Source organism: Entamoeba dispar, genomic scaffold (genome assembly GCF_000209125.1).
Source record: "Entamoeba dispar SAW760 scf_1105229462071 genomic scaffold, whole genome shotgun sequence".
NCBI classification, from domain to species: Eukaryota; Evosea; order Mastigamoebida; family Endamoebidae; genus Entamoeba; species Entamoeba dispar.
The window spans coordinates 102,753-128,405 of NW_001855009.1; the positions used below are offsets into that span (position 1 = coordinate 102,753).

The 25,653-nt window shown below is 23.2% G+C and overlaps 12 protein-coding genes across 12 annotated transcripts, besides 60 other annotated features; 5 read left to right on the plus strand and 7 right to left on the minus strand.

Annotated features, from left to right (window-relative positions):
* Positions 1-133: a repeat region.
* Positions 134-143: 10 nt separating this feature from the next.
* Positions 144-196: a microsatellite.
* A 314-nt stretch (positions 197-510) lies between these two features.
* Positions 511-586: a microsatellite.
* A 20-nt stretch (positions 587-606) lies between these two features.
* Positions 607-762: a microsatellite.
* Positions 651-833: a microsatellite.
* Positions 834-873: 40 nt separating this feature from the next.
* Positions 874-917: a sequence feature (AT_rich).
* A 2-nt stretch (positions 918-919) lies between these two features.
* Positions 920-1,098: a microsatellite.
* Positions 1,053-1,241: a microsatellite.
* A 7-nt stretch (positions 1,242-1,248) lies between these two features.
* Positions 1,249-1,376: a microsatellite.
* Positions 1,377-1,435: 59 nt separating this feature from the next.
* Positions 1,436-1,531: a microsatellite.
* A 34-nt stretch (positions 1,532-1,565) lies between these two features.
* Positions 1,566-1,652: a sequence feature (AT_rich).
* A 62-nt stretch (positions 1,653-1,714) lies between these two features.
* Positions 1,715-1,766: a sequence feature (AT_rich).
* Positions 1,767-2,025: 259 nt separating this feature from the next.
* Positions 2,026-2,193: a microsatellite.
* Positions 2,092-2,259: a microsatellite.
* A 338-nt stretch (positions 2,260-2,597) lies between these two features.
* Positions 2,598-2,698: a microsatellite.
* Positions 2,699-2,726: 28 nt separating this feature from the next.
* Positions 2,727-2,760: a sequence feature (AT_rich).
* A 48-nt stretch (positions 2,761-2,808) lies between these two features.
* Positions 2,809-2,989: a microsatellite.
* Positions 2,990-3,040: 51 nt separating this feature from the next.
* Positions 3,041-3,159: a sequence feature (AT_rich).
* A 53-nt stretch (positions 3,160-3,212) lies between these two features.
* Positions 3,213-3,275: a microsatellite.
* Positions 3,276-3,300: 25 nt separating this feature from the next.
* Positions 3,301-3,332: a sequence feature (AT_rich).
* Positions 3,333-3,353: 21 nt separating this feature from the next.
* Positions 3,354-3,446: a microsatellite.
* Positions 3,447-3,929: 483 nt separating this feature from the next.
* Positions 3,930-5,501, minus strand: EDI_070910 (uncharacterized protein; the record flags this gene model as incomplete). The annotated part of the gene is made up of 1 exon (XM_001739255.1): positions 3,930-5,501. The coding sequence occupies one exon, from the start codon at positions 5,499-5,501 to the stop codon at positions 3,930-3,932; it is 1,572 nt and encodes a 523-aa protein (XP_001739307.1).
* A 58-nt stretch (positions 5,502-5,559) lies between these two features.
* Positions 5,560-5,590: a sequence feature (AT_rich).
* A 13-nt stretch (positions 5,591-5,603) lies between these two features.
* Positions 5,604-5,729: a repeat region.
* A 290-nt stretch (positions 5,730-6,019) lies between these two features.
* Positions 6,020-6,049: a sequence feature (AT_rich).
* Positions 6,050-6,194: 145 nt separating this feature from the next.
* Positions 6,195-6,224: a sequence feature (AT_rich).
* Positions 6,225-6,234: 10 nt separating this feature from the next.
* Positions 6,235-6,317: a sequence feature (AT_rich).
* A 306-nt stretch (positions 6,318-6,623) lies between these two features.
* Positions 6,624-6,665: a sequence feature (AT_rich).
* Positions 6,666-6,685: 20 nt separating this feature from the next.
* Positions 6,686-6,868: a microsatellite.
* A 101-nt stretch (positions 6,869-6,969) lies between these two features.
* Positions 6,970-7,025: a sequence feature (AT_rich).
* Positions 7,026-7,051: 26 nt separating this feature from the next.
* Positions 7,052-7,433: a repeat region.
* Positions 7,393-7,552: a repeat region.
* Positions 7,553-7,561: 9 nt separating this feature from the next.
* Positions 7,562-7,653: a microsatellite.
* Positions 7,654-7,853: 200 nt separating this feature from the next.
* Positions 7,854-7,881: a sequence feature (AT_rich).
* A 199-nt stretch (positions 7,882-8,080) lies between these two features.
* Positions 8,081-8,184: a microsatellite.
* A 76-nt stretch (positions 8,185-8,260) lies between these two features.
* Positions 8,261-9,358, plus strand: EDI_070920 (uncharacterized protein; the record flags this gene model as incomplete). The annotated part of the gene is made up of 3 exons (XM_001739256.1): positions 8,261-8,275; positions 8,322-8,503; positions 8,590-9,358. 3 exons carry the CDS (start codon positions 8,261-8,263, stop codon positions 9,356-9,358), a joined length of 966 nt encoding a protein of 321 aa, XP_001739308.1.
* Positions 8,509-8,544: a sequence feature (AT_rich).
* Positions 9,359-9,426: 68 nt separating the features above from the next.
* Positions 9,427-9,508: a sequence feature (AT_rich).
* A 169-nt stretch (positions 9,509-9,677) lies between these two features.
* Positions 9,678-9,825: a sequence feature (AT_rich).
* A 255-nt stretch (positions 9,826-10,080) lies between these two features.
* Positions 10,081-10,141: a sequence feature (AT_rich).
* Positions 10,142-10,227: 86 nt separating this feature from the next.
* Positions 10,228-10,411: a sequence feature (AT_rich).
* A 111-nt stretch (positions 10,412-10,522) lies between these two features.
* Positions 10,523-11,423, plus strand: EDI_070930 (uncharacterized protein; the record flags this gene model as incomplete). The annotated part of the gene is made up of 5 exons (XM_001739257.1): positions 10,523-10,660; positions 10,709-10,787; positions 10,838-10,983; positions 11,044-11,241; positions 11,298-11,423. 5 exons carry the CDS (start codon positions 10,523-10,525, stop codon positions 11,421-11,423), a joined length of 687 nt encoding a protein of 228 aa, XP_001739309.1.
* Positions 11,154-11,193: a sequence feature (AT_rich).
* Positions 11,276-11,296: a sequence feature (AT_rich).
* Positions 11,424-11,442: 19 nt separating the features above from the next.
* Positions 11,443-11,490: a sequence feature (AT_rich).
* Positions 11,491-11,503: 13 nt separating this feature from the next.
* Positions 11,504-11,544: a sequence feature (AT_rich).
* Positions 11,545-11,793: 249 nt separating this feature from the next.
* Positions 11,794-11,847: a sequence feature (AT_rich).
* A 122-nt stretch (positions 11,848-11,969) lies between these two features.
* EDI_070940 (CCR4-NOT transcription complex subunit, putative) lies at positions 11,970-12,881 on the minus strand (the record flags this gene model as incomplete). Its single annotated transcript, XM_001739258.1, has 1 exon — positions 11,970-12,881. One exon carries the CDS (start codon positions 12,879-12,881, stop codon positions 11,970-11,972), a length of 912 nt encoding a protein of 303 aa, XP_001739310.1.
* Positions 12,882-12,957: 76 nt separating this feature from the next.
* Positions 12,958-13,003: a microsatellite.
* An 8-nt stretch (positions 13,004-13,011) lies between these two features.
* Positions 13,012-13,047: a sequence feature (AT_rich).
* A 23-nt stretch (positions 13,048-13,070) lies between these two features.
* Positions 13,071-13,505, minus strand: EDI_070950 (40S ribosomal protein S26E, putative; the record flags this gene model as incomplete). The annotated part of the gene is made up of 1 exon (XM_001739259.1): positions 13,071-13,505. One exon carries the CDS (start codon positions 13,503-13,505, stop codon positions 13,071-13,073), a length of 435 nt encoding a protein of 144 aa, XP_001739311.1.
* Positions 13,506-13,577: 72 nt separating this feature from the next.
* Positions 13,578-13,753: a microsatellite.
* Positions 13,754-13,858: a sequence feature (AT_rich).
* Positions 13,859-14,565: 707 nt separating this feature from the next.
* Positions 14,566-14,622: a sequence feature (AT_rich).
* On the minus strand, positions 14,607-16,361 carry EDI_070960 (T-cell activation Rho GTPase activating protein, putative; the record flags this gene model as incomplete). The annotated part of the gene is made up of 3 exons (XM_001739260.1): positions 14,607-15,743; positions 15,799-16,133; positions 16,181-16,361. The coding sequence occupies 3 exons, from the start codon at positions 16,359-16,361 to the stop codon at positions 14,607-14,609; spliced, it is 1,653 nt and encodes a 550-aa protein (XP_001739312.1).
* Positions 15,745-15,793: a sequence feature (AT_rich).
* Positions 16,143-16,173: a sequence feature (AT_rich).
* Positions 16,362-16,507: 146 nt separating the features above from the next.
* EDI_070970 (uncharacterized protein) lies at positions 16,508-18,079 on the minus strand (the record flags this gene model as incomplete). The annotated part of the gene is made up of 1 exon (XM_001739261.1): positions 16,508-18,079. The coding sequence occupies one exon, from the start codon at positions 18,077-18,079 to the stop codon at positions 16,508-16,510; it is 1,572 nt and encodes a 523-aa protein (XP_001739313.1).
* Positions 18,080-18,438: 359 nt separating this feature from the next.
* Positions 18,439-18,497: a sequence feature (AT_rich).
* On the minus strand, positions 18,483-19,510 carry EDI_070980 (uncharacterized protein; the record flags this gene model as incomplete). Its single annotated transcript, XM_001739262.1, has 2 exons — positions 18,483-19,169; positions 19,217-19,510. The coding sequence occupies 2 exons, from the start codon at positions 19,508-19,510 to the stop codon at positions 18,483-18,485; spliced, it is 981 nt and encodes a 326-aa protein (XP_001739314.1).
* A 16-nt stretch (positions 19,511-19,526) lies between these two features.
* Positions 19,527-19,575: a sequence feature (AT_rich).
* A 196-nt stretch (positions 19,576-19,771) lies between these two features.
* On the plus strand, positions 19,772-20,635 carry EDI_070990 (uncharacterized protein; the record flags this gene model as incomplete). The annotated part of the gene is made up of 1 exon (XM_001739263.1): positions 19,772-20,635. One exon carries the CDS (start codon positions 19,772-19,774, stop codon positions 20,633-20,635), a length of 864 nt encoding a protein of 287 aa, XP_001739315.1.
* Positions 19,871-19,949: a microsatellite.
* A 21-nt stretch (positions 20,636-20,656) lies between the features above and the next one.
* Positions 20,657-20,748: a sequence feature (AT_rich).
* A 61-nt stretch (positions 20,749-20,809) lies between these two features.
* Positions 20,810-20,830: a sequence feature (AT_rich).
* A 5-nt stretch (positions 20,831-20,835) lies between these two features.
* Positions 20,836-21,918, plus strand: EDI_071000 (actin, putative; the record flags this gene model as incomplete). The annotated part of the gene is made up of 1 exon (XM_001739264.1): positions 20,836-21,918. One exon carries the CDS (start codon positions 20,836-20,838, stop codon positions 21,916-21,918), a length of 1,083 nt encoding a protein of 360 aa, XP_001739316.1.
* A 25-nt stretch (positions 21,919-21,943) lies between these two features.
* Positions 21,944-21,973: a sequence feature (AT_rich).
* A 180-nt stretch (positions 21,974-22,153) lies between these two features.
* Positions 22,154-22,279: a microsatellite.
* Positions 22,170-23,767, plus strand: EDI_071010 (uncharacterized protein; the record flags this gene model as incomplete). Its single annotated transcript, XM_001739265.1, has 4 exons — positions 22,170-22,520; positions 22,573-22,668; positions 22,728-22,794; positions 22,977-23,767. The coding sequence occupies 4 exons, from the start codon at positions 22,170-22,172 to the stop codon at positions 23,765-23,767; spliced, it is 1,305 nt and encodes a 434-aa protein (XP_001739317.1).
* An 865-nt stretch (positions 23,768-24,632) lies between these two features.
* Positions 24,633-24,684: a sequence feature (AT_rich).
* Positions 24,679-25,161, minus strand: EDI_071020 (uncharacterized protein; the record flags this gene model as incomplete). Its single annotated transcript, XM_001739266.1, has 1 exon — positions 24,679-25,161. The coding sequence occupies one exon, from the start codon at positions 25,159-25,161 to the stop codon at positions 24,679-24,681; it is 483 nt and encodes a 160-aa protein (XP_001739318.1).
* A 131-nt stretch (positions 25,162-25,292) lies between these two features.
* Positions 25,293-25,347: a sequence feature (AT_rich).
* Positions 25,348-25,653: the final 306 nt, after the last annotated feature.

Below are 25,653 nucleotides of genomic sequence, written 5' to 3' on the forward strand. Positions count from 1 at the left end.
CCAGAAAGATTCATTGTAGTTGAAATAAAATGAAAATATTAAATATTGTTTAAATGGAATATAAAAAGTAAAAAAGAATATAAAAAATCAATAAATGAATATGAACAACCATTTCATATCATCTACTAATGAATGAGTATGTTTATAACAAAATAAGAATAAATAACAATAATATAAATAAAAGAAGATAAAACAATTTATTATTTTATATTCTTTATTATTCTTTCTTATATAAAGACACAAGAAGAAATTAGATTAATTATTCATAAAATTCAACAATATAATATCAAAAATAATTAAAACACAAAATAATACATAAACATTTAAACACTGATAGAAAAAACAACAAAAAATAAAATAACGAGAAATATTAAGTATGAACCAACAAGATCAAATCAATACGCAGTTGATGAATTTGAACATGAACAATATAGAATCAATGATAGTAATACAGGAAACTAATGGTAACACAAAATAAAATGAATTCACAACTATTAATAGAAGAAATATTAAATAAACAAACAAATAATATATAATTTGATTATATAATTATTATATAAATAAAATAATAAAGTATCAAATAAATCATGATGACTTTAATTTATTATCAAATAAATTTAATTATAATTATCATATTAATTATAATTGATAAATATAAATATTAATAGAATTACATAATGAAATTAAAAGATATATGTAATGAAGTTGAAAATGAAATAAATAATAATAAATAAAATAAAATATATCAAATAATAAAAATAATACAGAAAAAGAAATAATAAAGATAATAAAAAGAAAAGAGATAAAATCTATAAATTTTAATCAAAATCAAAGATCGATAAATAAAATAGACATAAATATTTATCTCAATTCATTAAATGAAATTAAAAAAAAAATATAATTATTCATTTAAATTACCAATCAAACAAATGATAGAATAAAGTACTAATAAAAGAAAGAGATTTATTGATAAAATAATATCAAAAATAAATAAAATCAATTACTTATTAAATATCAATAATATACAAAAAATTAAACAAATATTACACATAAAGAATAATAATAATATAATTAAAATGAAAATATAAAATGAAATAATAACATATTTAATTAATACTAAAAAGTTGAAATAGAAGATAAAAAAGAAAATAAGAAAAGAAATAGAAATTAATAATATTGAGAGCTATGAAAAGAAAATCATAAACAATAAATAATAGAATTTCAAACAAAATAAAATATAATCATTTTATAAAGAAATAAAAGAAGAAACAAATATTATAAATGAATAATTAATAGAAGAAATAACAAATGTATGAATAAAAATGAAAAAAATAAGTAAATTAACAGTTAAAAAAATAATTATAATCATAAACAAAAATTGTAAAATTCCAGGAATAGACTTAATTGAATGATTTTTGATAAAATATCTTATACTAATAAAAGAATAAAAGAAATAAAAAAATTAATTAAACAATCATTAAATATATGAAATGAATTTATGAAATGAATGACCATATTAATAAATAAAGAATGATATCAATTAAATCATACTAATTATAGATATGTTATATATTTTAGTTATATTAAAAGTATTTATTACTTTTATTAAAAATAAAATTGAACAATAACTATTAATGAAAAATAAAATAAAACAAACAAAAGAAACACAGTTCTCATTAGAATTAAAATTGATAGAAATATATAATGATATCAGAAAAATATAAATTCATTTAAATTATTTTAGATAATAAATGATTAAAATAATAGAGCATTCAAGAGTATATAATTGAGAATATAAACTACAAGATTAATTGAGAATACAACTAATATCTAATATCAATAACATAATTAATTATATAAGTATTGAAAAATGAATACTTTAATAATATGTATTTTCTCATATTTCATATTATCTAATGAATGTATATCAATACAATTAATAAGAATAATTCAAAAAAATTATACATAATCAACAAAACAATATAAATATAGAAATAAATCATTTACTTTATATTGATGATTTAAAATAATTACAAAATCAAATTAAGATATAATAATTACAAATAACATAATATTAAGAATATTTAAAACATTAATAATAAAATAAATAATGATAGATGAAAATATACAAGAAGAAATAAGAAATAATACACAAATAAAAAATAATAATAATAAACAATATAAATAGGAATAGAACAAGTGAATAAATTAAATAAAGAAAAATAAAATAGAAGAATAAACAATTAAATTAAAAAAGAATGTAACAACAATACAAAAATATTATTGATATAATACAATGATAAATACTGATGATATATCAAGAATTAGATATTGATTCTATATAATGAACTTGATATTCTGTGAATTTGAATATAAATAAGGAAAATATTTTATTCTAAATCTATATATTCTAAATTATTATCAAAAGAAGATTATACACATCATAAAATTATTATTGATTATGATTAATGAGTTGAATAGATAAAAATAGAAAAGAGTTAATTAGAATATAATTAAAATTCTCATAAAACAACAACACAAGAAGTAAAGAAATTAAGAGAAATAAATATGATTTTCAAGAATGAATATTTTTAAAGAAAGTAAAAAAGAGAATAAAGAAATAATAAAAAGAAGAATAAAAAAGAAGTGATAAAGAAAATAAATGAATAATATCATAATAAATAGATGAATATAAATATTAGACTTTGCAATGTATAAAAAATTGGATATAATTTAATAATAATTTAAAAGTATTAAAATCATTAAGCATTAAATGAATGAAATATTCAATTATTAATAGTTCACGAAAAATTAATAAATAAATTAATTAAAAAAAAATAGATATAACACATAATGAAAATACATAATAATGTAAATGTTATATAAATAATATAACATATATATCACATATATTATTAATATATAGAATTAGAAAGAATAAACAAATTGATAAATACATATGGAAATGAAGAAATATTTAAATCTATAACAACCAAATATCATAAAGAAATAGAAAATGTAAATTTATAATATTCACTTCATTATATAATATTAACAGATTATTCAATTATATTTAATTATAACAAATATATATTAACATATATATTAAATTGATAATATGAAATAATATATTGAAAATGATAAACAAAATAAAAAAATGTTAATGACGTAATTGATATGTAAAATGAAAATATATAATAATTCATTTACACAAATTAAATAAATACAAAATATTATAAAATAAGAAATATAAATATGAGATAAAATAGAAATAATTCAAACTCTGATAAATAATGATTGATTTAATTATATTTTATCAATAAAAATTAAAAGAAATAGAAAATGATACAGATATAATAACAATAATAATGGTATTACAAATAACGTATAAACAAAATACCTGTTGTAATAAAGACAATGAGAAGAATCTAACAATAGTATTAATATTTTAATTTCTCAAAACAAAGAAAATACAAATAACTAAGTAAATGTCATTAATTAATATAGTCATTTTCTTCCTGTAAATTTATCTCATTGTGTTCTTTTTTGAATCATTAATTGATTTTTATATTAAAACATATACAACAACCTTTTTATTTCCTTTAATTATTTTAAGTTTATTTAATATGTACTTATATTATCTTCAATTTTCATAGTATTTGAAAAATTACTTTCTTTCATTTTTAGTTATATTTATTCCTATAATACTCTTTTACTACTTTAAAAGAAATAAAGAATTTTATAATAAGCAAATAAATAACTATTATTGAGTTTTATTTGTAAAACTCATTGTATTTAAAAAAAAAGTTAGTTGTTTCTTTACTTCACAACTTCATTAAATACAATTTTCATAAAACATTAAAAATAGTGTATATTTTTTTTTTGAAAAAATCAATTTCTGTTCTCTAGCATGAAACAAATAAACTTTCTCATACTTCTGTAAAACGATAAGCTATTTCTTTTACCCTTTGAGAAGTTGGACCACTAATGAAAAAGGAATTAGTTTCAAAGGTTGGAGAATAAAGTTTCAAATTGAATGGATATTTAGTGATGGTTAACTGATCAGATATTGAAAAAAGTGGAGTAGTCAAAATAAATCCTGGTGTGTCGAATGATATAACTGGGTCAGGAGGAGTTATTGAAAAATTATTATATGATGATTTTTGGAAATAACGTATAGGCTTCCTTGTGTATCTTTGAGAATTTAATTTGTCAATTTCATATTCAAAGAAGCATACTGTTTTTTTATTAGCAAGAAGCCCAATGATGTTAATGTTATTTTCAACTTGAACATAAATTTCAATTACCTCTGTTGATTTAATGTCATGTAGCCCTTTAATTTCATTGTAATCATACTTAGTATTAGTTAGTTTCAACTCCTTTTCAAGAACGTCTTTTAATGTTTTAGTATTTGAAGTTAAATGTATAGATGCATTATCAGCAGTATTATCAGTAGTATTATCACTGCCACTTTTAGGAGACTTATTATAAACTACAACTCGTACAGTTTTCCATTTTTTTACTCCAATAAAATCTAAAATCTCACCTTTAAATTCAGTATCAATTGTTCCATCATTTAATTCAATAAAAGAATTCAATAACCCATCATAAAAATTAATTTGGTTATTATTGATAAAAAGGAACGAACTTTTTTTACATTCTTTCTGTTTACCATTTTCATTAAAAAGTAACATTGTATTATTTTTCGGAGGGTATAAAACGGATATATTAGGTTTTTTTGAATAAATAGAAACTATTTTTCCTTCATCACTAATTAGCATAACAACTGTTTGTTGTTCAACTTGAGGAAGAATAACTTTATCCAATTCTTTCTGAACTAATTGTTCACTATCGAATGATAGAGATAGTTCATCACAATGAATATTGTTTTTAATCATTTCTATGTGTTTATTAACTTTCTCATTTATATAATCATTTAACATTGAGTCATACAATTGTGTATTTACTAGTTGCCTACTTGATTTTAAATTGGATTCTGTCATATCTTCAACTAAACTATTCTTCATAAACTCTTCTTCTATACTATTTTTAAAATCTAAATAATCTGCTGTATTTATTTCATTTTTTAACTGAGAATTTAGTGAAGAGTTAATAAAATGATAATTGGAATTTTCCTTATAAATAAGCTGTTCTGCAAGTTTCTTCTTGTCAGGTTCTAGTAGATCTTTTTCTATCATTTCTTTTATCATTTGAATAAATTGATTATCATTGAAATTTTGAATAACAGTTTCTATAAAATTTTCGTTCGTTAAACAATTAATCCAAGTCACATAACCATAAAAATCATCATCAATACTATAACTTTTTTGTTCAGGTTTGTTGAATAAAAATTTGTTATTTTCTAGTAATTGTGAAACATTAATATCGTTTTCTACTGAGGACTTGACTAAGTCAATAAGAGCTTCTTTATTCTTACACTCAATAGATGAGATGATAATTTTAAAGATAAAATCAAAACATTTTTTTGTGTTAGTATCCATCCTTTTTCAAACTAAAATTTTTTAAAAAGATTTGACGTCATTAACACATTATTAACCCTTAAAAATTTCTTTTTTTTTTTTAATTATTTGTACCTTTTTCATTTTAAGTCAACAAGTTTGAAAAAACGTTATATAAATAGAAATAAAGCATGTTTAAGAAAATGATTTGCTCACTTTTCTACATGTTGAAAAACCTAATATTAGGTAAATTATAACATTGATTTCTTTTTCTGTTTGTGCCTTTTTCGTTTCAAAAGATATAACAAATAATATGAAGTGACGCAAAATTACATCTAACTAAAAAATGAAGTTGAACAAAAAATAAGATGGTAGACAAATTTTATATGTTTAATACTTTAACTATTTGTTTTAACTATTTATTTAATACTATTTTAAACTTACTTTAACGAAAAATAATATCTATGAATTTCAATAACGAATTGATTCATTTCTAATATTATTCAATAATTCATGTTACAGTTCTTGACGGTCTTTTTTTTTCTCATAACTACTTCAACATAAAATTGAATTTTAATTTTAATAATAAACATTTCATTATCAGTTATGATGTTTTTAAATAAACCATATTTAAATGTGTTTTAAATATTTTAAACCATTAAAAATATATTAGTTTATCATTTATCAATTGGATATTTGATATTATTACTGCTAATTATTTTATGAGAACTTATCATTAATTTATTAAATAAAGTTAAATATATTCAATCCAGTCTTTTTTATTATTTGATATTAATTATTTTATTTCTATTTCATTTTCTGTTTTAATTTGAATAATAGTTATTTATTCAAATTAATGTTATCAATTCAAATGATATTGTTATTAACTTGAAAGGTTATTTGTATTTTTATCACAACTAAAAGTAGTTGTAATGGTGTATTTAAATATTAATATCAATTATTCATACAATTCAATATATTATCATATTGGTATAACTCTAATTAATTTAAAATAAATGTGTTTTAAATATCACAATTAAAATGGTGATGTTAAGAAAGGTTGAAGTGGTATTCAGATACAATTAATACTAATGAAGGTATGACTCATTAATTAATTCTACTTCTTTCTTAAGAATAGAAAAGCGTAGAATAAGAAATACAATGATAATATAAATGAAATCTATTTCAATTATTAATTAATTAATAGAAAATGATAATACATTTGTTAATAAAGATAAAAGTAATAAACAGATTGATGATAAAATTGAAAATAATGAGCAGTGAGAAGAAAGATAATTTAATGAATGTAACGTATTGTAATAATATTAATTAAGAGAATTTAATTAAAATAAAACAATAATAGAAATAAAAATAATTTATTATTTTATAATAATTAATTATAATAATAAAAAGATCAAACTTAATTCGTTCTTAACTATTTTCAAAACTAATATTATAAAAATAGTATACAATCTAATTTCTAGATCCTGCTTCATTTTCTGAATATCTGTAAATAAATTATAGTATTTAAGATAAATACATCATTTATAAATGAAATTAATATTACAACCTAACTTTAATAATTATAAATAAAAGAAATCAATTACCTATGATTAGGTTTTCATTATGTTGAGAAATAAATGACTTAGTTTCTTCATGCTTTATTTTGTTTGAAATAATGTTTTTTTTTTCAAACGTGTTCGACTAAATAGTTCATCATTTAAGTTGCTTTCTAATTTTTAATTTGAATTTAATGAGTATTAAAACTCGTCGTTGTTTATAATGTTATTATAAGAAGAAGATATCCATAACACTATGACTATGGCTCATCTTCTTTACCCTCAACACCCCTTAAAGAATCCATTTTTCTTAATAACCCACCACGTATCCAGCTCAAAACTATCATTGATAAATATACTTACACGTTGATAAATAATAATACTACCGTCATAGTCACTCAAATAAATAATAACCAACAAGCCTTGAGTGGTTCGTTATTTAACTAAAGGCATGTTATAACCAGAAGATAACTAAAGACTCGAAACTCGGACATATTAGGATTCTGTGTGTCTCTGACATGCCACTTGGAACCTTGATGATTTAATAATAATAAGAATGAAAAAAAAATGAAAAGTAATGAAGAATAAGAATTGAATATAAAAAACTATCAAGAATAAAGTTAATCAAATAAAAAAACACTAATTAATTGAAAATGTTGGAAAGAAGAAGATAATTAAGAGTATTCTTAAGAAAGAAAAAACGTATTCAAAAGAATAAAAGTGTATAACAAGCTTCTAAATGTTAAAATCTTTTAAATTGTAATGAATAACAAACAATGAACGAATTGTATTGTTTGTATTACTAAAACAAAGAGTGAAGAACGTTATTAGACAGATAATTTAAAAAAAATATTAAAAAATAACACAATAATTATTTGGTGTATGTAATCTTGTTTTTGATACATAAAAGTTTTATTTAAAGAAGTGAAATACAGGAAGAAGTAGAAATAGGAAAATGGGTTAGTGATTAAAACTAAAACATAACAATCTTGTTTATAAAAAAAAAGAATAAAAACCATAAAAACATCCAATGTTTCTAAATAAAAATTTGATGATCTTGTTAATAATAAAAAAATAAAGCATAAAAGAAAAATGGAAATAAATAGAATAAGAACAGTATAAAATCAAAAAAGTAAAAATAGAAAATTCAAAAAAAAAGAAAGAAATAGCCTGTCGGTAGTAAAAATTACTATCAACCTTCTCTTCAATTTATAAAAAGAAATCTTTTTATTTAATATTACAATGCAAGATTTGGTTGTTTGATTCTTTGTATTGATTTAATTCTAAAAGATTTACGTAGTAGTTTGAATTTCCTGCTATTAACACTTATTTAAATTCATTTTCTTCTCTAACTGCTGGACTCATTTCATTTTTTACAGAAAAAGCATCTATTGAAACAGAATATGGATCTAGATTATTAAACTTAACTAAGGTACCTCTAAAAAGAGTGTTTCAACGTTATAATCCAAAAGATAATATGTCTTCGTTTGTTTATTATTTTTATTAAGTTATTTTAAAATAATAAACAAGTGTCTCTAAATAATTTGTTTCATTCATTAACCAATATTTAGAACTATGAAAGAATTTATTGACAAATTCATTTCTCAAAATAAAATTATGGCAGAGTGTCATTTAAATGCTGCACAATTTATAGAAAAGAATATTGTCCAAGCTACTAAAACTAGTGCTCAACAATTAGAAACTAAAATGAATGGAATTACTAATGAAATTAATAGAAGAATTAAACAACATAATGACATGGTTAGTACCGTTGAAAGAATTAAAGAAAACAAACAAAAAGCATTAAATCAATTAAAAAAGCTTAAAGAAGAAAAAAAAGGAAAGAGTGGAAAGACTTATCAAAAGATGAATTGTAAACAAGACCAAGTAGTTGAAGACATTAAAAAATGTAATATTAATCTAAAGAATTGTGTTACAATTACTAATAAAATTAGAGAAAATGTTTATGGTAAAGAAATGAAATGTATGTTAAAACAAATTGAAAGTATTGCATCAGAATGGAATGAATTATTAATTAATATGTTTACTTTGGGAAATGATCTTGATATAGAAATACTAAAAAATACAAGTAGGTATTGTCTTAAAATTCAACAATCAATTCAAAAAATTAATTGGACTAATGACATTGAAGAATTCGTTAATAAATGGAAAAATGTTCATTCTGTTAGTGATATTATACTTACTCCAAAAGACCTTGCTTTAGATGACCATATCCTTTGTGATGAATCCACATTAGAAATGATTCATAATAATGGGTCAAGTGGTATTCAAACAAAAGAATGTCCTTCATCCTATTTACAAGTTTCTTTATCAGAGTAACTAAATTGAACTATTCAGAATAACGGAAATAAAAAACTATTCAATTCAATTTGTTTTTGTTGGAAAAGTTATATAAAATATTTAAAAGTTAAAAAAATAAATAATCACATATTATTTTGTAAAAAAGATATTTTTAAATACTTTTTTTTTCTGTTTTAAAAGATGTCTTATCAAGAGATTTTTTAGTCTCTCAATGAAAAATATTCATTAATTTTATAACTTTCTATTTCTTTTTTCTCAATTATAAAAAATTATACTATCAATACAATATAGTACTCTTTAAATTGAATCTTATCAATGTTTTTTTTCGTGTCATTCCTATTAAATATAGAAACAAAATAAAAAATAAAAAAGTTATTTTCTTTTTGATTTAGATTTATTTTTATTGAAATCCTATTTTAGTATTATTTTGAAATTTTATTCTTATCAAAATAACGAAGTAATACAATTTTTATTAATAAAATAAAGACAAATCAATTAGAATTCTAAGAAAAAGACAAGATTTTTTTTCTTCCACTCACTATTCTTTAAAATATTACTTACTACTGATGTGTTGTAATTTAATATTTTAAGTCTTGGTAACAATTTACAAATTTTATTTATCTCGTTTTAATTAGTTATTCATTTATTATAATTAGTTGATTATATTAATTACAACTCTCAGTCTTATTAAATAGAAAAAAAATTCTGGTTTAACATCTGAGATACCTTGGTTAAAACACTATAATATATTTAAGAAATTAATTACTATAATTTTTTTATTCTTATTTATTATCATAATAACTTCACAACAAAATAATAAGATAATTCAATGCATTTTTCAATAAATAAATAATAATACTTTTTATTCCTTAATTCAGAAAAAGGGGAATTTATTTAAGAAAAATTAATAATACTATCAAAATAAGTTATTTTAATAGAAATATTAAAAAACAAAAAAGAACAATTTCCTATAATAAAATAAAAAAGACAATATTATTTAACAAATTTTTCTAAAATCAAATATATTATTAAAACAATAAAATAAAGAAAAAAACTTCTTTTTAATTTTTTCCTTTTTAAATTTCTTCATTAAAAATTCTCTTTTTTTAGTTTTATATTGATGGACCAGTTTTAATCATTTAAGAGTAGAACTTGTATTATTATTTAACTGATTTGATATTAATGAATATTAAACAAGGGTGTTGTACATTATTTACAATTGGGTTTTATATCTTTATTGCGTTAGTAATAATAGTATGTATTATATTTTATACATTTGTAATGACAAATGATCAATATGATGATGTATCAAAAATCAATGTTTGTTTTGTGATTAAACAATTTATGTTTTGGTTACTTATAAAATAGATTTTAGGGGGTCCAGAAAAAACAAAGGCGTGTGGTCATAGTAATATGGATGGATTTAAAACTTTTCAATTTACAATTGGTTTGTATTATTTCATTAAAATCAAGTAAATAAAAATTAATTAGATTTAGTAAGTAATAACAGTCATACGTTTCAATGTGGATTTGAACCAGCAATTTCATATTTAGTATATTTGACATTATGTCTCTCTTTAGGAGTAGTTATTTCAATAGTTATTGCAGGGTTAGTTTTTCGAAGGGCGTCATATTCATTTGGTGTTTGTTTCATTACTTAAAGTAATAATATCTTAATAACAAAAAAAAGAAGTAATAAATAGTTATTCATATTTGGAGGTATAACAGCAATTTTGTTTATTGCGATAATATGTTGGCAAATATATGAAGTAAAACGAGGGTATAACTATTGTACCAATATAATTTCATCATCTTTTAAAAATAAAAATATTTCTATTAATTGTAAATATATTCCATTTATAATTCCAATGATATTAGAATTTGTATTAGTTCTTAGCTTTGTTTGTTTTTTTTATTTGTTTAAAAGAGGAATTCATTTTATAAATTAATTTTTTAGGTATTAAATCCTGTTATTGGCTGTCAATATATTCTTATAACAAAACCTTATGTTCCAAAAAAACGTCAAGGAACTCCAATATATGAAATGAAACCAAATCAAATTGAAGATGAAGAAAAGAAATAATAGTTTATGTATCAACAAGTATTTTTAATTTAAATTTTTTTTCTTTTTTTAATTATTTCTAAAATATGTTCGACTGATTCAAAATTTATTAAAAACAAAAAAAAAGAATAAATAAATTTTAGATGATTAATTTCTTCAATTATACGAAGGATTATTATGTTATTCTGATGACATCAAAAGACCAGTAATTGGTATATGGACTAATTTAATAAAATATCCAAAAAATCCAAGAATAGCAAATCCAATTAAAACAACATAAATTGTTTTATTATATTCTTTACGGTCTGGTTTATTACATTTGGTAATGAATCGTTTACTATCTAAAACAAATTCTTCAGTTGGTTCTAAAACGTATTGCTCAAGAGTATCCATTATTTATTTTTATTAATTTATAGTTCTTTTTATAGTTCTTATTAAAAAAAATCATCATCATTTCTTTTTTCTCATTCAATCCAATTAATCATTTTTCTTTTCTTTTTGAATAAATTCTTTTAAAAACTATTTTTGATTAACTTAAAAATAAAGGAATATATAACACAAATAAACTCATTCATCATTTAATCCAAATAAAATTCCATTAAATCTTTCATCATCAAAATCAAGATGTTTTTCTTTTAATTTAAAATAAAGACCACCAGTAATTAAACTATCTGATCCAGCTTGATGCATTGTACCAATTCTTTGAACTCCTAAACTAGAAGCAATTGCTTGTAAACTACCATGATAAGTTTGACTAATTTGATTGGTAACATGTTTAAGGTCAATAATATTAGGAAAGAAAATACGTAATTTTGTAAAGAAATCGTCAACAGAAGAAGGTAATTTTTCACATGTTAATAATCTCAATAAATAACCAAAATCATATCCACTATGAAATGTTAACCAATGGGTGTTTTCATTTAAAACTAATCCTGAAGTCATAATTGTTTCTCCAAAATCTTCTTCAGTAATTCCTGCATTTTTAAAATATGAAAAATTAATACCTGCTTTTTGTAATAATTGAATTGAATCAGCAGAACATTCATCTTTATCAGGATCAAATTTAAAATTAAATTGCCATGTTCTAACACTTTCTGGATATTCCCCATGTTTATTTTGTAAAGTAATACCAACTTGAATTATTTTTAATTCATCTACATTTCCTTTTAAAAATGAATAATGTTCTTCAGGTTCAGTTGAGTCTTGCATATTACAAGATGTTCTACTTGAAAATCCTGGAAATTCTGTGTCCATAGATACATATGGGAAATCATCAATTAAACGACTAATATTCATCATTTCTTCTTGTAAATTATTTTGATAAACATCAATGAAATAACTGTTTGGGAAACTAACATCTTGAAAAACATATGAAGAAAATTGTCCTTGACTTAATTGAGCAAATCCTTGCATTGAAAAAGGTGGATAAAAATGACTTGTACCAAGAAATGGGTATTCCATACCATTATAACTTTGCATTATTTAACTAATTTCTTTATTTGTTAATAAGATGAATTTAATGGTTACGTTCTTCCAAATCATCACTTTCTTCCTTTTTTATTTACTTTCTTTAGTTTTATTTAATATTATTTTATTCTCTTAAATACAGTTTTATAAAAATTTATTAAATAAATAAAATAAAATTCCACACAACAGATCAGACTTAATTTATTGTAAGAATTTAAATGGTCTTTCTTTTTGGCTAGCAACTTTTGGTGCAGTAACTACATCAGCTGGAACTTCAACTTTAACAGCTTCAGTAGATGGTTTGACTGCTTGTTGCTTATTAGTCTTCTTAACAACTCTCTTTGGTGGAAGTCTATTTCTTCTATCTGTTCTAGATCTGACTCTAACTACTCTTCCATGAATACCACATGAAACACAATATTCTAATTTCATATAAGTCTTTGGTAATTTGTACTTATTGAGAGCTGAATTATCAGAAATATCACGGACAGCAGCGGCTTCTACAATATTTTTAATTTGATATCTCTTAATGGCCTTATCTTTTGGAACACATCTTCCACAATGGCTGCATCTGACATTTTGGGTATGTCCTCTTCCTTTCTTTGATCTTCCGTTGTTTCTTCTCTTTGAAGTCATCTCTGTGTCAATCTCAGTCTTTTTTCTCTGTTTTTTGAAAACCCTTTCATTTATTCTATTTTTTTAGTTTATTTGTTATTAATTTTTAATTCATGTTTATTTTATTATTATAATATTATTTTTTATTATAATTATTCTATTTATGATTCTTTTTATATTTTACATATTTCATTCCTTCTATTATTCATCAATTTTGTTTAAATTATTATTAATAGAAATTTATTATAATTATTCATATTATTTTACTAAATTTTATTTTATTCAAAAATATTCTCATTTACAATTTTTTTCTTATTACATTATTTTAAAATAATTTGAATGACATTTTATTAACTTTTATTTGAAAATAAAAAGGAAAAAAAAACAATTGTGATAAAACATTATTTCAAAAATTGAAGATGACAATTCACTGCCACGAATGCGTTACGAACTAACTTTAGAAAGGATATTTTATAAACAAATGAGAGGTGAATCTAGAGTTATATTTTTATCCATAAATTAAGAATTTAAATTAATAGTAAAAACAAACCACAAAACTAATATTATAATAATGATTCATAGTTATACTGGGAATTATCTGGAGAAAAGAAACCATAAACGAAGTTGTTCCCAGGAAAAAAGGAGTTCTAACTCTACATCTAGAAATGAAGAAGAGGTGAAAGAAGGGATAAAAATAAAATTAGAACAAATGTTAAGAACTTACGAATATTCTTAGTGATATTTAATATTCCAGTTTCTTGGTTTCTTACAGAATGGACGCTAAAGTACTTGCTGGAATTTCTGATGCAAAACTCAAACATGCTGAAACTGTTGACAAGAGTGCACCAGTTATTGAAAATGTAGAAATTAAGAAAGGTGATAGAAATGAACTTCTTAGTGGAATTAAAGAAGGTAAAGAATTAAAGAAGGTTGAAAGTAATGATAGATCAGCACCAGTTATTGCTGCTGATGCTAAAGTTCAAGAAAACAATAGAGGTGCTCTTCTTGCTGATATTCAAGCCAAAGCTAAATAAGTGGATTATAAGAATGATATAATTCTTATTTACTTTTCATTCAATTCTTTAATTATTTTATTTTATTAAAAATTTATAAAAACAAGATTTAATTAAAATTATTTGTTTTTGATGAATATTTTTTTGCTAACATTGCAACAGAAGATGGTACTGATGGTTTTAGTGGATGACATTTTTTATATTCATCTTCTTTATAATATGAATTTTGTTGTTTTTCCATTTCGTTAATAGAAGTTTGTGAATGTGATGGTTTTAATTTTTGATAAGTTTCATTTGGTGATATATTGTATGGAGAAGATAATTTAGTTTGAGACATTTTATTGTCTTCAATTATTTTACCTAGTGTAGACATTGTTTGTTGTGTTTGGGACATTTCTTTTTGTAGACCTCTCATTAAACCAATTGAACGTGGAGAGTTAGGACAAGAAGATGATATTTTCCTTTGATGATTTAGTATGTCTTTAGGAGGTATTATTTTCTTAGGAGATAAGAAAGTTTGTTTTTGAGGAGAAATAATTTCAGAGTGTTCTACCACTTTTTGTTTTATTTGAAGTACATTTTGACTCAATGTTCTTCTATATAAATTTTTATCTACATCATCAGGGAAAATAGAAGGATAATTTTCTATTACAAATGTAATAAAAGAAATAGATAATGTAGTTGATTCCAAAGTTTCATTTGGAATATGAATAATTACTGGAGCAATGCATACAGCTAAATTTTTTGCGTTCATTAAGTTGATATCACTATATGTATGAATTTTGTAACAAAGCTTTATAAATTGTGAGAACATTGTAAAGTGAGAAGGAGGAAGAGATTGGATAAGTGCTGTTGCACCTGATATTTTATCTTTCAGACCATATGTTGACTCTGAAACATTTTTCCATGTTTCTATTAATGTAAATGCAGTATTAATATCAACAACTGGTTCTATCATTCCTCTCATAAATGATTTTAAAACAGCAGCTGTTACTTCAGGTGGGTATTGTTCGAAAGAAGTAAAGCTAATAGATATGACTAATTTATCAATAGTATCTTTACTAGCAAGACTATTTTCTCTAAATATTCCTTTTGTATAACATCCTTTTGTGTATAATATTTTAAATATTTCTTCAATTGCTCTTGGTAATTGATTCACTGTTCTTCCTTCAGCAGTTAATATTGATATTAATGGTTGACTATAAATAATTGTTTTATCTAAAGATGGTTCTTCTAATTGAGAGTTCTAATAAATGAATTTTATATTATATCTAATAATATCAAATTTAAAATAAACAAACAAGTACTGCATTATTATACATATTTTGATATACATTTAAATCTGGAATATATTTCTTTCCTAATTCATAATGTGAAACAAATACTCTAAAATAGTCAACAAAAAATAATGGTGTTTGAACTTTTAAATATTCATGAATTTTATGAAATTGGAATGCTGCAATTTCATTAACTTCATTCTTTTTTGCTTCTTTAATTGGTTTTTTTAATTCATCAATTTTGTTATTTATAGTTTTAGTTGGTTGTAGAACAAGGTCTTGAAATTGTTTTTGTAACATTAAAAATGTATCACAAACTGATCTAAATCCATTCAAAATTGTAGAAAGAGAATGGATATCTACGGTTCATTATTAAATTTTTAATAATATTAAAATATTGACAAACCTATGTGAATTGGTTTTGGATTAATTTGTGTAACAAAACTTTCAATATAATTCCCATAATTTATCATTAAGACACTTATTTTTTCAATTTCTCCATCAACTGATTTTGCAAACTTCATTTGTTTTTCCCAAAAACTACAACTTTCATCAATAAGTTTTAGATTAATTTTATAGCTCGTCATGATATTCTTATTTTTTAGTTTTCTTTTTATTTTTTTTAACGAAAAAAATCTCAAATAATCTAAAAATAGTAAAAAAGAACGAAAATCAAGATTTTTTTAGATATAATAAGAATCTAAAAATCAAAAAAAAGAAAAACTCCTTAAAATTACTTTTTGTATGGACCTTCAAATCCTTCAAAGTCAGTTACTAGGAAAAATGGATAGAAAATATACCTCTCAATCATTGAACACCAATTCCATGCAGAAGTTAACCTGCCATCAATACAACTTCCTCCATCTGACCCACTTCCATCAAATCCATGTTGGAAAAAGTCACGATAAATTAAAGTAGACCATTGTTCTCTTGTATATTGTGTAAACAAATTATCTAATCGTTTATTATTATCTTTAATAATACGTGTAGTTGTCTTTACAATTGGAGCAACAATCCATGGCACTTGTGAATATTTATCAATAAAAAATAAACAGTTTGGAACATCTTGATCTCCCATATGAACTACACTTAAACCTCTCCATCCATCATTACATAATTTTTGTTTTGTATTTGCTAGAATTTGATGCATAACTCCAGATACATTAGGTGCTGATTGCATTCTTTGAAGACCTTGGCCAGTATTTACTAATGAATAATTACTTCCACTAAGAAACTCTTTATCAGTAGTGTTCCATAATAGTGGCATATTTTGCATAACATTCCACCATAGTGTTAAACTTTGACTAACGAAGATAAACTGTTCTGAATGACTATGGCTTATTCTACTTCCTCTAACTCCCCACTTAATTGTTAAATCAGTTAATTTTGTTGATTCTTGATATCCTTTTTTAAGATCATGTAACATTTGATGAACAACACCACACATAGACGCAGCAGACGCAAATCCATCTGAAATACTTAATAACATTCTTTCAGTTTCACCTCCATATTTTTTAATAATTTCTTTTCTAGCATTTTCTCTTTCAGTACCACTTCCTACAGCAGGTAATACAGCAACTCTAAAATTTGGTTCATTAAACACATCTTCTAACTGATTTTCTTTAGCAAATAAACCAACAGTAAGTATTTCTTTAAACTTTTTTGTTTGTTCAAACTCGGGACCAATAAAACTTGGATTATATAAAATAGCGTCTTGAAGAATATGCATCATTTTTTGATATGTCGTTCTCATCAAATGTGGATTACTGATTTTAAATCGTCTTCCAACTTCAAAACAATTTTGAATACATTCTTCCAATAATGTTGGGTTATGTAACAACTTAATACAATCTCTATAACTATTTCCCATTAATAACCCAATAATAATTTGTTTTAATTCTTGATGTTGTTCTTTAATAATTTGTTGTTTAGTTCTTTTATTAATACTAACATCTCTTTGTGAATAATAACTGTAACTCCCAAAATAATACATCCCATAATCAGATCGTGCTATATCAACATTATCAGTATATTCACTTACATCTAAAGCAGATTCGAGTACTTCTAATAATATCCTTTCTTTTTCATTAAGTCTCATAGGATGATATTTAATATAATGTTTAAATAAAACGTCAGGTATCTTCATTAAATGTTCTCGATATGTCATTTCATACTTATTTTCATCACCTTCTTCAATTAACCCTTCTATTTTATTACCTTGTACTATGTAATTATCTTCGTTGTAGCTACTGATATCTCTTGACTCATCTTCATCCCAACTAATAATGTTTCCCATTGATTCCATTTACTTTTTTTTTGAGTTTTTAGTTTTTGTGGGTTTTCTCTATTTTTGATGTATCAATAATAAATAAGTTATATAAATTGATAATAGATAACTAATTGTCACTCTTATGAAAGAAAACTCTTTATTATCAAAGACTTTAATCAACTAAGAAATGAATAACTTATAACTTAAAGTAAATTTATTTTAAATAGTCAGTTAAGAATTATGTGATAAAAATAAAAACAATAAAATAACTAACATTAATAACAAATGAATAATGACAGCATTATTAAAAATTCAGTACTCTTAACTTTAAATCATAGATTAATGTCTCTAAAAACAATAATAAAAGAATAAAAGATAATTAGAGTGAATAACCCATTATAAAAAAATTAAAATGTTTATACTAATTTAGCTATTCTAATTAATATATTTTATTGATATACATATAGAAATAAAGTCGTTGCAAAAATGTATCAAAAGCACCTGGAAGACATAGTCTAATTTGTTTAATATAATACGAACTTGATTCTCCTGGTAAAATCTTTGAAAGTACCCCTGCTGCAAATAGTCCAGTCCTTCCTTTCCCACTATTACAATGAACTAATACAACCTCACCATTTTCTAGTACTGTTTTAACTCTACTTATCATAGAATCGTACAATGCTCTATTATCAGGAATCCAATAATCAATCATTGGACAATGAAGATAAGTAATTCCATGAGACTCTAATACTTGTTGATAACCATTCATATTTAATCGGGTTAGGTCATGGTCTGTTAAACAACATACTACTGTAGTGATATGCTTATTTTTCAATTGTTGAATGTCATTCTCTAATACTCTTCTTCTAAAATGATTTGTAGAACCTGGCGCATAAGAAAAATACATTATCCCATTACTTGACATGTCTTCTGTTAATTGAGTAAAACTAATATCATCCGTTGATATGTTATTTGGTGGTTTGGAATATGTCTTATTCAAAAATAATATGTAGCAAACAAAGAAATATCCTGTGAAATAAATAGAAAATAAGGAATGAAGTAAGAAGAGAATATCAATAATTAATGTTAGTATAATAATAATTACTACAATCCAGGTATCAAACGACTATTGAACGTTAATGCTTTTGTAAATAAATTAAAAGAATAACAAACATTTAATGAAAATAATTGTAAAATTGAAAAAACAACTGGGATAATGTTTAAATATCCTAATAACACAATGACTGTTAAAACCATTTTAAATAAATGGTCCATAATTTTGATAGAACCAAATGAAATTAATAAACTATACACAATCGTATAACAACACAAAAGTATTGTTCCTGGTTTGTTATCTTCAAGTTGTTGATTAAATAAATTAGTAGAACATCCAACAATTATAATACCCACAGAACAAATGAAGTCAATGAAAGCAATAACAGAACAAACAAGAGTGATAACAACCATTAATAATTTGAGATTCAAATTATCTTAAAAAAATTTTTTTGTAAATAAAACAAATTACTATTTTTCGTTATTCATTGGTTCATATTTAATCGTAAAATCTAAAAATAATTATCTTAAAATAAACCCTAAAAAATTCTATATAACAATAAAAAGTATTGTTATATAAAAGAAAAACTAATTACTCAGAATATATGTACAACTCTATCTTAGGCTTTTTTTATCTAAATGAAGAGAACTGAATAAGCTAAATTATATATAAATATGGGAAGAAGTACATCTTCAAGTAGCTCAAGTAGTGAGTCATCTTCTTCTAGTTCATCAGCTTCTTCTTCTTACTCAGAAGAACGACATTCTCGTGATAAAAAAGAAAAGAAAAAATCTGAAAAGAAGCCAAAAAAGGAAGGGGCACGTGAATTAAAAAGAAGAAAAAAAGAAGAAATTGCAACATTAAGTAAAGAAATTTATACTATGTTTGTTAAAAGAAGTCTTTTGGCTTCTGGTTTGTCTGAAGAAGAAGCAGAAAAAAAAGTTGATAAAAGATGGAAAAAAGCAGGTCATGAAGTTAAAGTTGTTTATGAACAATTAGCATATATTGAATCTGTATTAATTGGAAATGCGGCTGTAATGAAAAAGAAACGTAAGGCAGATACCTCAAGAAGAAAAGAAGATTGGCATCCTTATCTTTTGTTTTGTAAAGTTAAAAGAGACAGTGTTGTTAATGATGGTATTAGTGGAAGTGCTGTAATGAAAAGGTTATCAGTGATGTGGAAAAATCTCAGTGAGAAAGAACGAGAAAAATATAGTGCTTTGGCAAAAGAAAATAAAAAAAAAGACTTAGAAAAAGAAGCAAACGAAGAAAAAGCTCTTGCTGCTTTACCTTCAAGAATTATTACTAATGACCTTAACACTCCTTCTCCTCAACAAAGTCTTACTATTCCAGTAGTATCTGCTTTACCGCTCCCAATGAATATTGTTACTGAAATTAATTTAAATGATGAAATAAATCTTTCTATTCCATCTAGATTACCTCCTACAACAATACAACCCCCTTTACAACCTTCTCTTCAACCCTCTATTCCTCGAACTATCGCACCACCTGCACCTTCTAGTTCAATGTCACAATGAAAAGTGTTTAATATTCATCTCATAAATAATTACATATTATTTATATTAATAAATTATATTATTTTTGGTTATTCATTATAGTAATAAAAATAAAATATATATTAAAATAATTAGTGGAAATAAATCAGCCACGAAAAGCCAACACAATCGTTAAAATATGGTTTTTAACCGAACTAATTAATTTAATTAATAATTCTTTTATGGTAGAAGAAGTTCCTATTGTTCTTGATATTGGTTCTTACAGTATTAAAGCTGGAACTGCAGAAGATGAAGCACCATCTTGTATTATCAGAAACGTTATTGGAGAACATGAAACTGGAAAGATTTATGGAGAGAGTGTTTTTAATAATAACATTAAGGATTACCATTATCCTATTAATAGGGGAATGGTCTCTGACTATGATGATATTGAAGGAATTTTGCGATTTGTGTTTGATGAAAATATGGGTGTTGATGCTTCAACAAGACCAATTATTGTTACCGAAGAGGCTTTATGTCCAAATTTAAGAAAACAGGAATATGGCGAACTTTTCTTTGAGAAATTTGAAACCCCAGGGCTTTACTTTGAACTAACCGGAAATTGTGCCTTAATTCCACTTGACCTTGAAACTGGATTAACTGTAGATTTCGGAGAAAGTTTTGTTAGTATTTTCCCATTCTATAATGGTACTTACATTTTTAATGCAAGTGATAAACAATGTTTTGGTGGATTAGATTGTTCTACTCATTTAGCTACTATTTTAGCTCAACAAGGGTATACCCTTAACATTGACAAGGATAGAGAGTTATTGAATACTATTAAGGAAAATTACTCAGTTGCTAGGCTTGATGGAGTTGAGGATACCATCAAAGAATATACTCTTCCTGATGGTAAAGTTATTTCCATCAATTGTTGTGATGTTATTGAACCATTAATTGTTCCAATGTCAATTGATAAAAAGAATGAAATGCAAGGTATTGCAAAAATGATTGTTGATTGTATTATGAAATGCCCAATTGATTGTAGAAGTGATTTATTTGGAACAATTAATTTGATTGGAGCTGCCTCTAAATTAAAGGGAATGGGAACAAGAATTAAAAACGATATTTCAAAGATTCTTAAAGATCAAGGAAATAATGCACAAGTAAAAGTTAATTTATTTGATAATAGTGAAGTACTTGCATGGTATGGAGCTGCTTGCACAGGTGCGTTATCTTCTATTGTTGAAAGATATTGTACAAAAGAGCAATATGATGAAAATGGTTCATTCTTTGTTTCCCAAATGTTTGCCCGTGAAGGATAACTTTTGAATTCAAAATACTTTTCTCATTAATTTATTTTATTATAAAAATAATAAAGAAAGGAAATAACAACGTTCATAAATTATTTTATATTGATGTCTAATTATCTTAATAAACTTAATGATTCTCAACTCTTTTAACTTTGACACATTGCGTTATCTTTTTAAATTGAAATAAAAAGATGTGTTAGACAAAATTTTACAAGTTTATTTGAAAAAATTGAACTTCAAAATACCAAAAAATAAAACTGTCCATGAAAAGAACAACAAAACCAGAGAAAAGTAAACAAGAAGAAACAAATAAACTAAATAAATTGAAAGAAGAAATAAGTAAAAGTGAAAATGATATAAAAATGAAGAAAAATGAATGTGTAAGAATAATAACTGATTACGATATTGAATTAAAATTTCTTAATGCAAAAATACAGTACCAAACTGATACAGACCAAAATGAATTACAAATGTTAAATGATAAAATGAGAGAATACAAAGAACAAATTAAATATTTAAACGAACAAATAAATAAATTAAATGATAACGCATTATCTCCTTCTTTTATTCAATTGAAAGAAGATGAAAGTGAATTAGAGAAAGAAATAGAAAAAGTTTGTTCATTAAAATTCTTATTTATTTGGATATATTTTATTTATTGATTAGCTCAAAAAAGAAAAATTAGAAAAAGAGCTTCAAAAAAAAGAAAATAAAAAGTCCGTAAGAGAGATTGATAGAAACTATGAAACTGTTGAAAATGAAGTTTGTTAAAATAATTTATATTAGAACTAAAATGAAAGAACTGAACTTATTTTATTTAGAAATTTAAAATATCTCAAGAAATTCAAAACACTAAACAATGTGTAATGAAACTTGAAAATCTTAAATGTGCTTTAGAAGCAAAAACTAATTGACTCTTACTAATTCATTGAATCATATTTTATTAGTAAAACAACCTCTAAACTAAATATACTTTTCGAAGTTATTTCATATAGTACATAATTCTTTTTCTTAAGTTATAAATTTTTGGTTATTAGTTATACATTTCTTATATTATTTAAATGAATTAGTTATTCATTTTACTGTACATGGAACAGTTGCTGTATTTGGAAATCAATATATTGATTTTGCTGATGAAAATAATATTGTATTAAATGGTCTTAATGATGATCCTGGAACATATTGTTCATTATTCCTTGGTATTGTTTATTTTTCACAATCATTCTGTTTTTGGGTATTAGGACAATTCTCTTATTGGCAATATAAACAAATTCTTAATATTATTGTTCAAATATTTATTGGGGCAATTTGTCTTGCATTAATTTATCTACGAAATGGATGGGTGTTATGTGTTTTAGCAATTCCAATTGGAATCATTTCTGGATACGATTTACAATCAAATGTTTTATATTCAATCAATGCTGGTCCTAAAATTAAAGGTGTTATTCTCGGTATGAGTGAATGTGTTGGTGAATTAACATGTTGTCTTTGTCCTTTGTTTGCTGGTTTGATTGCAACACAAACAGATGATAGAAAATGGGCATTATGGTTTGGATTGATATTACAATGTGTTGGAATTGTGTTATGTATTATTACACAAGCCATAACCATCATTCTGGAACGATTTGATAAACAAAAAGAAAGTGACGAAATCGAGTTAGGTAATGAACATCAAGAATCTAATCCAATTGAAGACGTCGATGTTGATACTAATTTAGTTCATCAAATTGAAATAGAAGATGGAAATGTCTCTGAATCTTCAGAACTTGATAAAGAAGAAGACTCTGATGAAAAGAGTCCTGAAGAGAATGAAAACGTTCAACCCACTGGTACTCCAGAACAAAAACCTTCTAACGAATAAACAAACCATCCATGTCTTCTCTGATTTCTATATTATCTATTTTAATTTTTATTCTTTGATTTTATTCAAATTTTTGTTCATTTTAAAGAAGTTGTATTCTTGTTCAATTTAAAAAAACACCATTGTTATTATTACATCTAACAGAATATTTTAACTTTCTATTTAACCCATAATGAAATTCAATGAACTAACACACTTTCTTATAATTTCATAGATCAAAAAATAACTAACAAGTAATAATGATTTAACATGAAAAATTATTATTTTAATTGAATTTAGGCATTGTTTGTATTTCTTGTTTTGGTCTTTCAATTTACAAATTACAACTTGTTTCTTTTCCATGAATATTTTTATGATTAAATTTAGTTAAAACATCCATTTCCTATTATTATGAAAATTCTTATTAGTTTCATTAAAATTGTTGATGTTAATCACCGTTTTGTTTCTTTATTAACAATTTCAATAAAATATTTAATTAAGTAATACTTATGTCTATTGTTATATAAGTTTATTTTTGTTCATGTTTAAGTTCTACTGAACATAACTATGTATGTTACAATTAGTAAATAAAAAAGATGTTTAGAAACTTTAACATTGATAATCAAAAGATGATTTAATTTCAAATCTGTTTATAAAAAAAGAAATAAATCATTTTTCTATGCTGTTTTTAATAATAAATCAAATATAAACATAAAAGAAAGAGTATATACATTAGTAGTTAATTAAATTTTGATTTATGTAAGTCATAACTTCAATAACTTAATCAACTGATGTTGTTAATTAAGTATCATTGAAAATTCTCTTTATTGTCGTTGTTGTTGGTTTAAATGAATTAGTACCAATAATTCAATGGAATATCTAAAACTATTAAAATAAATAAAAATACTTTATTTAAGCATTATAAAAATACTTTAATTGTGTTCTTGTGAAGAACTTATTACTTTATTAGGAATAATGTTTTTTTCTTTATAAACAATTGATTTTCTTCGATGCGAAGATTGAGTTGGTTGTTCAAATTCAATAAATTGTTCTCCAATCTTAAAATGGTTTTCAACAATAGCTCTTAATTGTTCATTAATTTCATTGATTTCTTGTTGGTAATCACTTGAAGTATTTAAATGAATAGAGTGTATTGGTGTTTTGTGTTTATTTTCTTCAATAGAAATTTTGATATCAACATTACCTTGTTCTTGCTCAAATACTTGGATCTTCACTTCTCCAAGTTTTGTTTCTTTTGGAGAGAAATATTCTATTGGATGGAAAATCATTTGATATAAATTATCAAAAAACCCTCTTTTTTGTGGGAACAATTCACTTGATGGTTGTGTTTCTTGATAGAATCGTTTTCTTAACTCAATTCCACTTCCTTGTAATACACTGTTCGTTGGATCCATCTTCTTTTTTATGTTTCTTTTCTCCTTTTTTCTTTGTCAATTGTCATTATTTGGTGATGAATTTTTTCATAATTTCTTTATACTGGTAAAAATCTGAAGAAATTGCTTTTAACTGAAAATTCTATTAACCCTATTTTTTTTTGTTATTTAATTAATTATGTTATTAATTACAAAATATAATAAATTGAATGTGTTTTCATTTCTCATTTATCAATCACTAATTGTTGTTTTATTCTATTATTTTCAACAAATCAAGCCTTGTTTTTTTTAACTTAAAGTAATTAATTCAATAAAGAACCTCCTAATAATTCTCTCAAGAAATAGTCATTATTTAAAATTGATAAAAAGCCATTAAACTTCTAAACGTTTATGTTAAGGTTTTAAAGAATGAGGAGATACAACCAATCAGAAGAACAGTTCATACTTCATTGGATTAAAGGGGAAATATTAGGTTTGAAGAATATTTTTTATTTTGAAACAAAAAAAAATAAA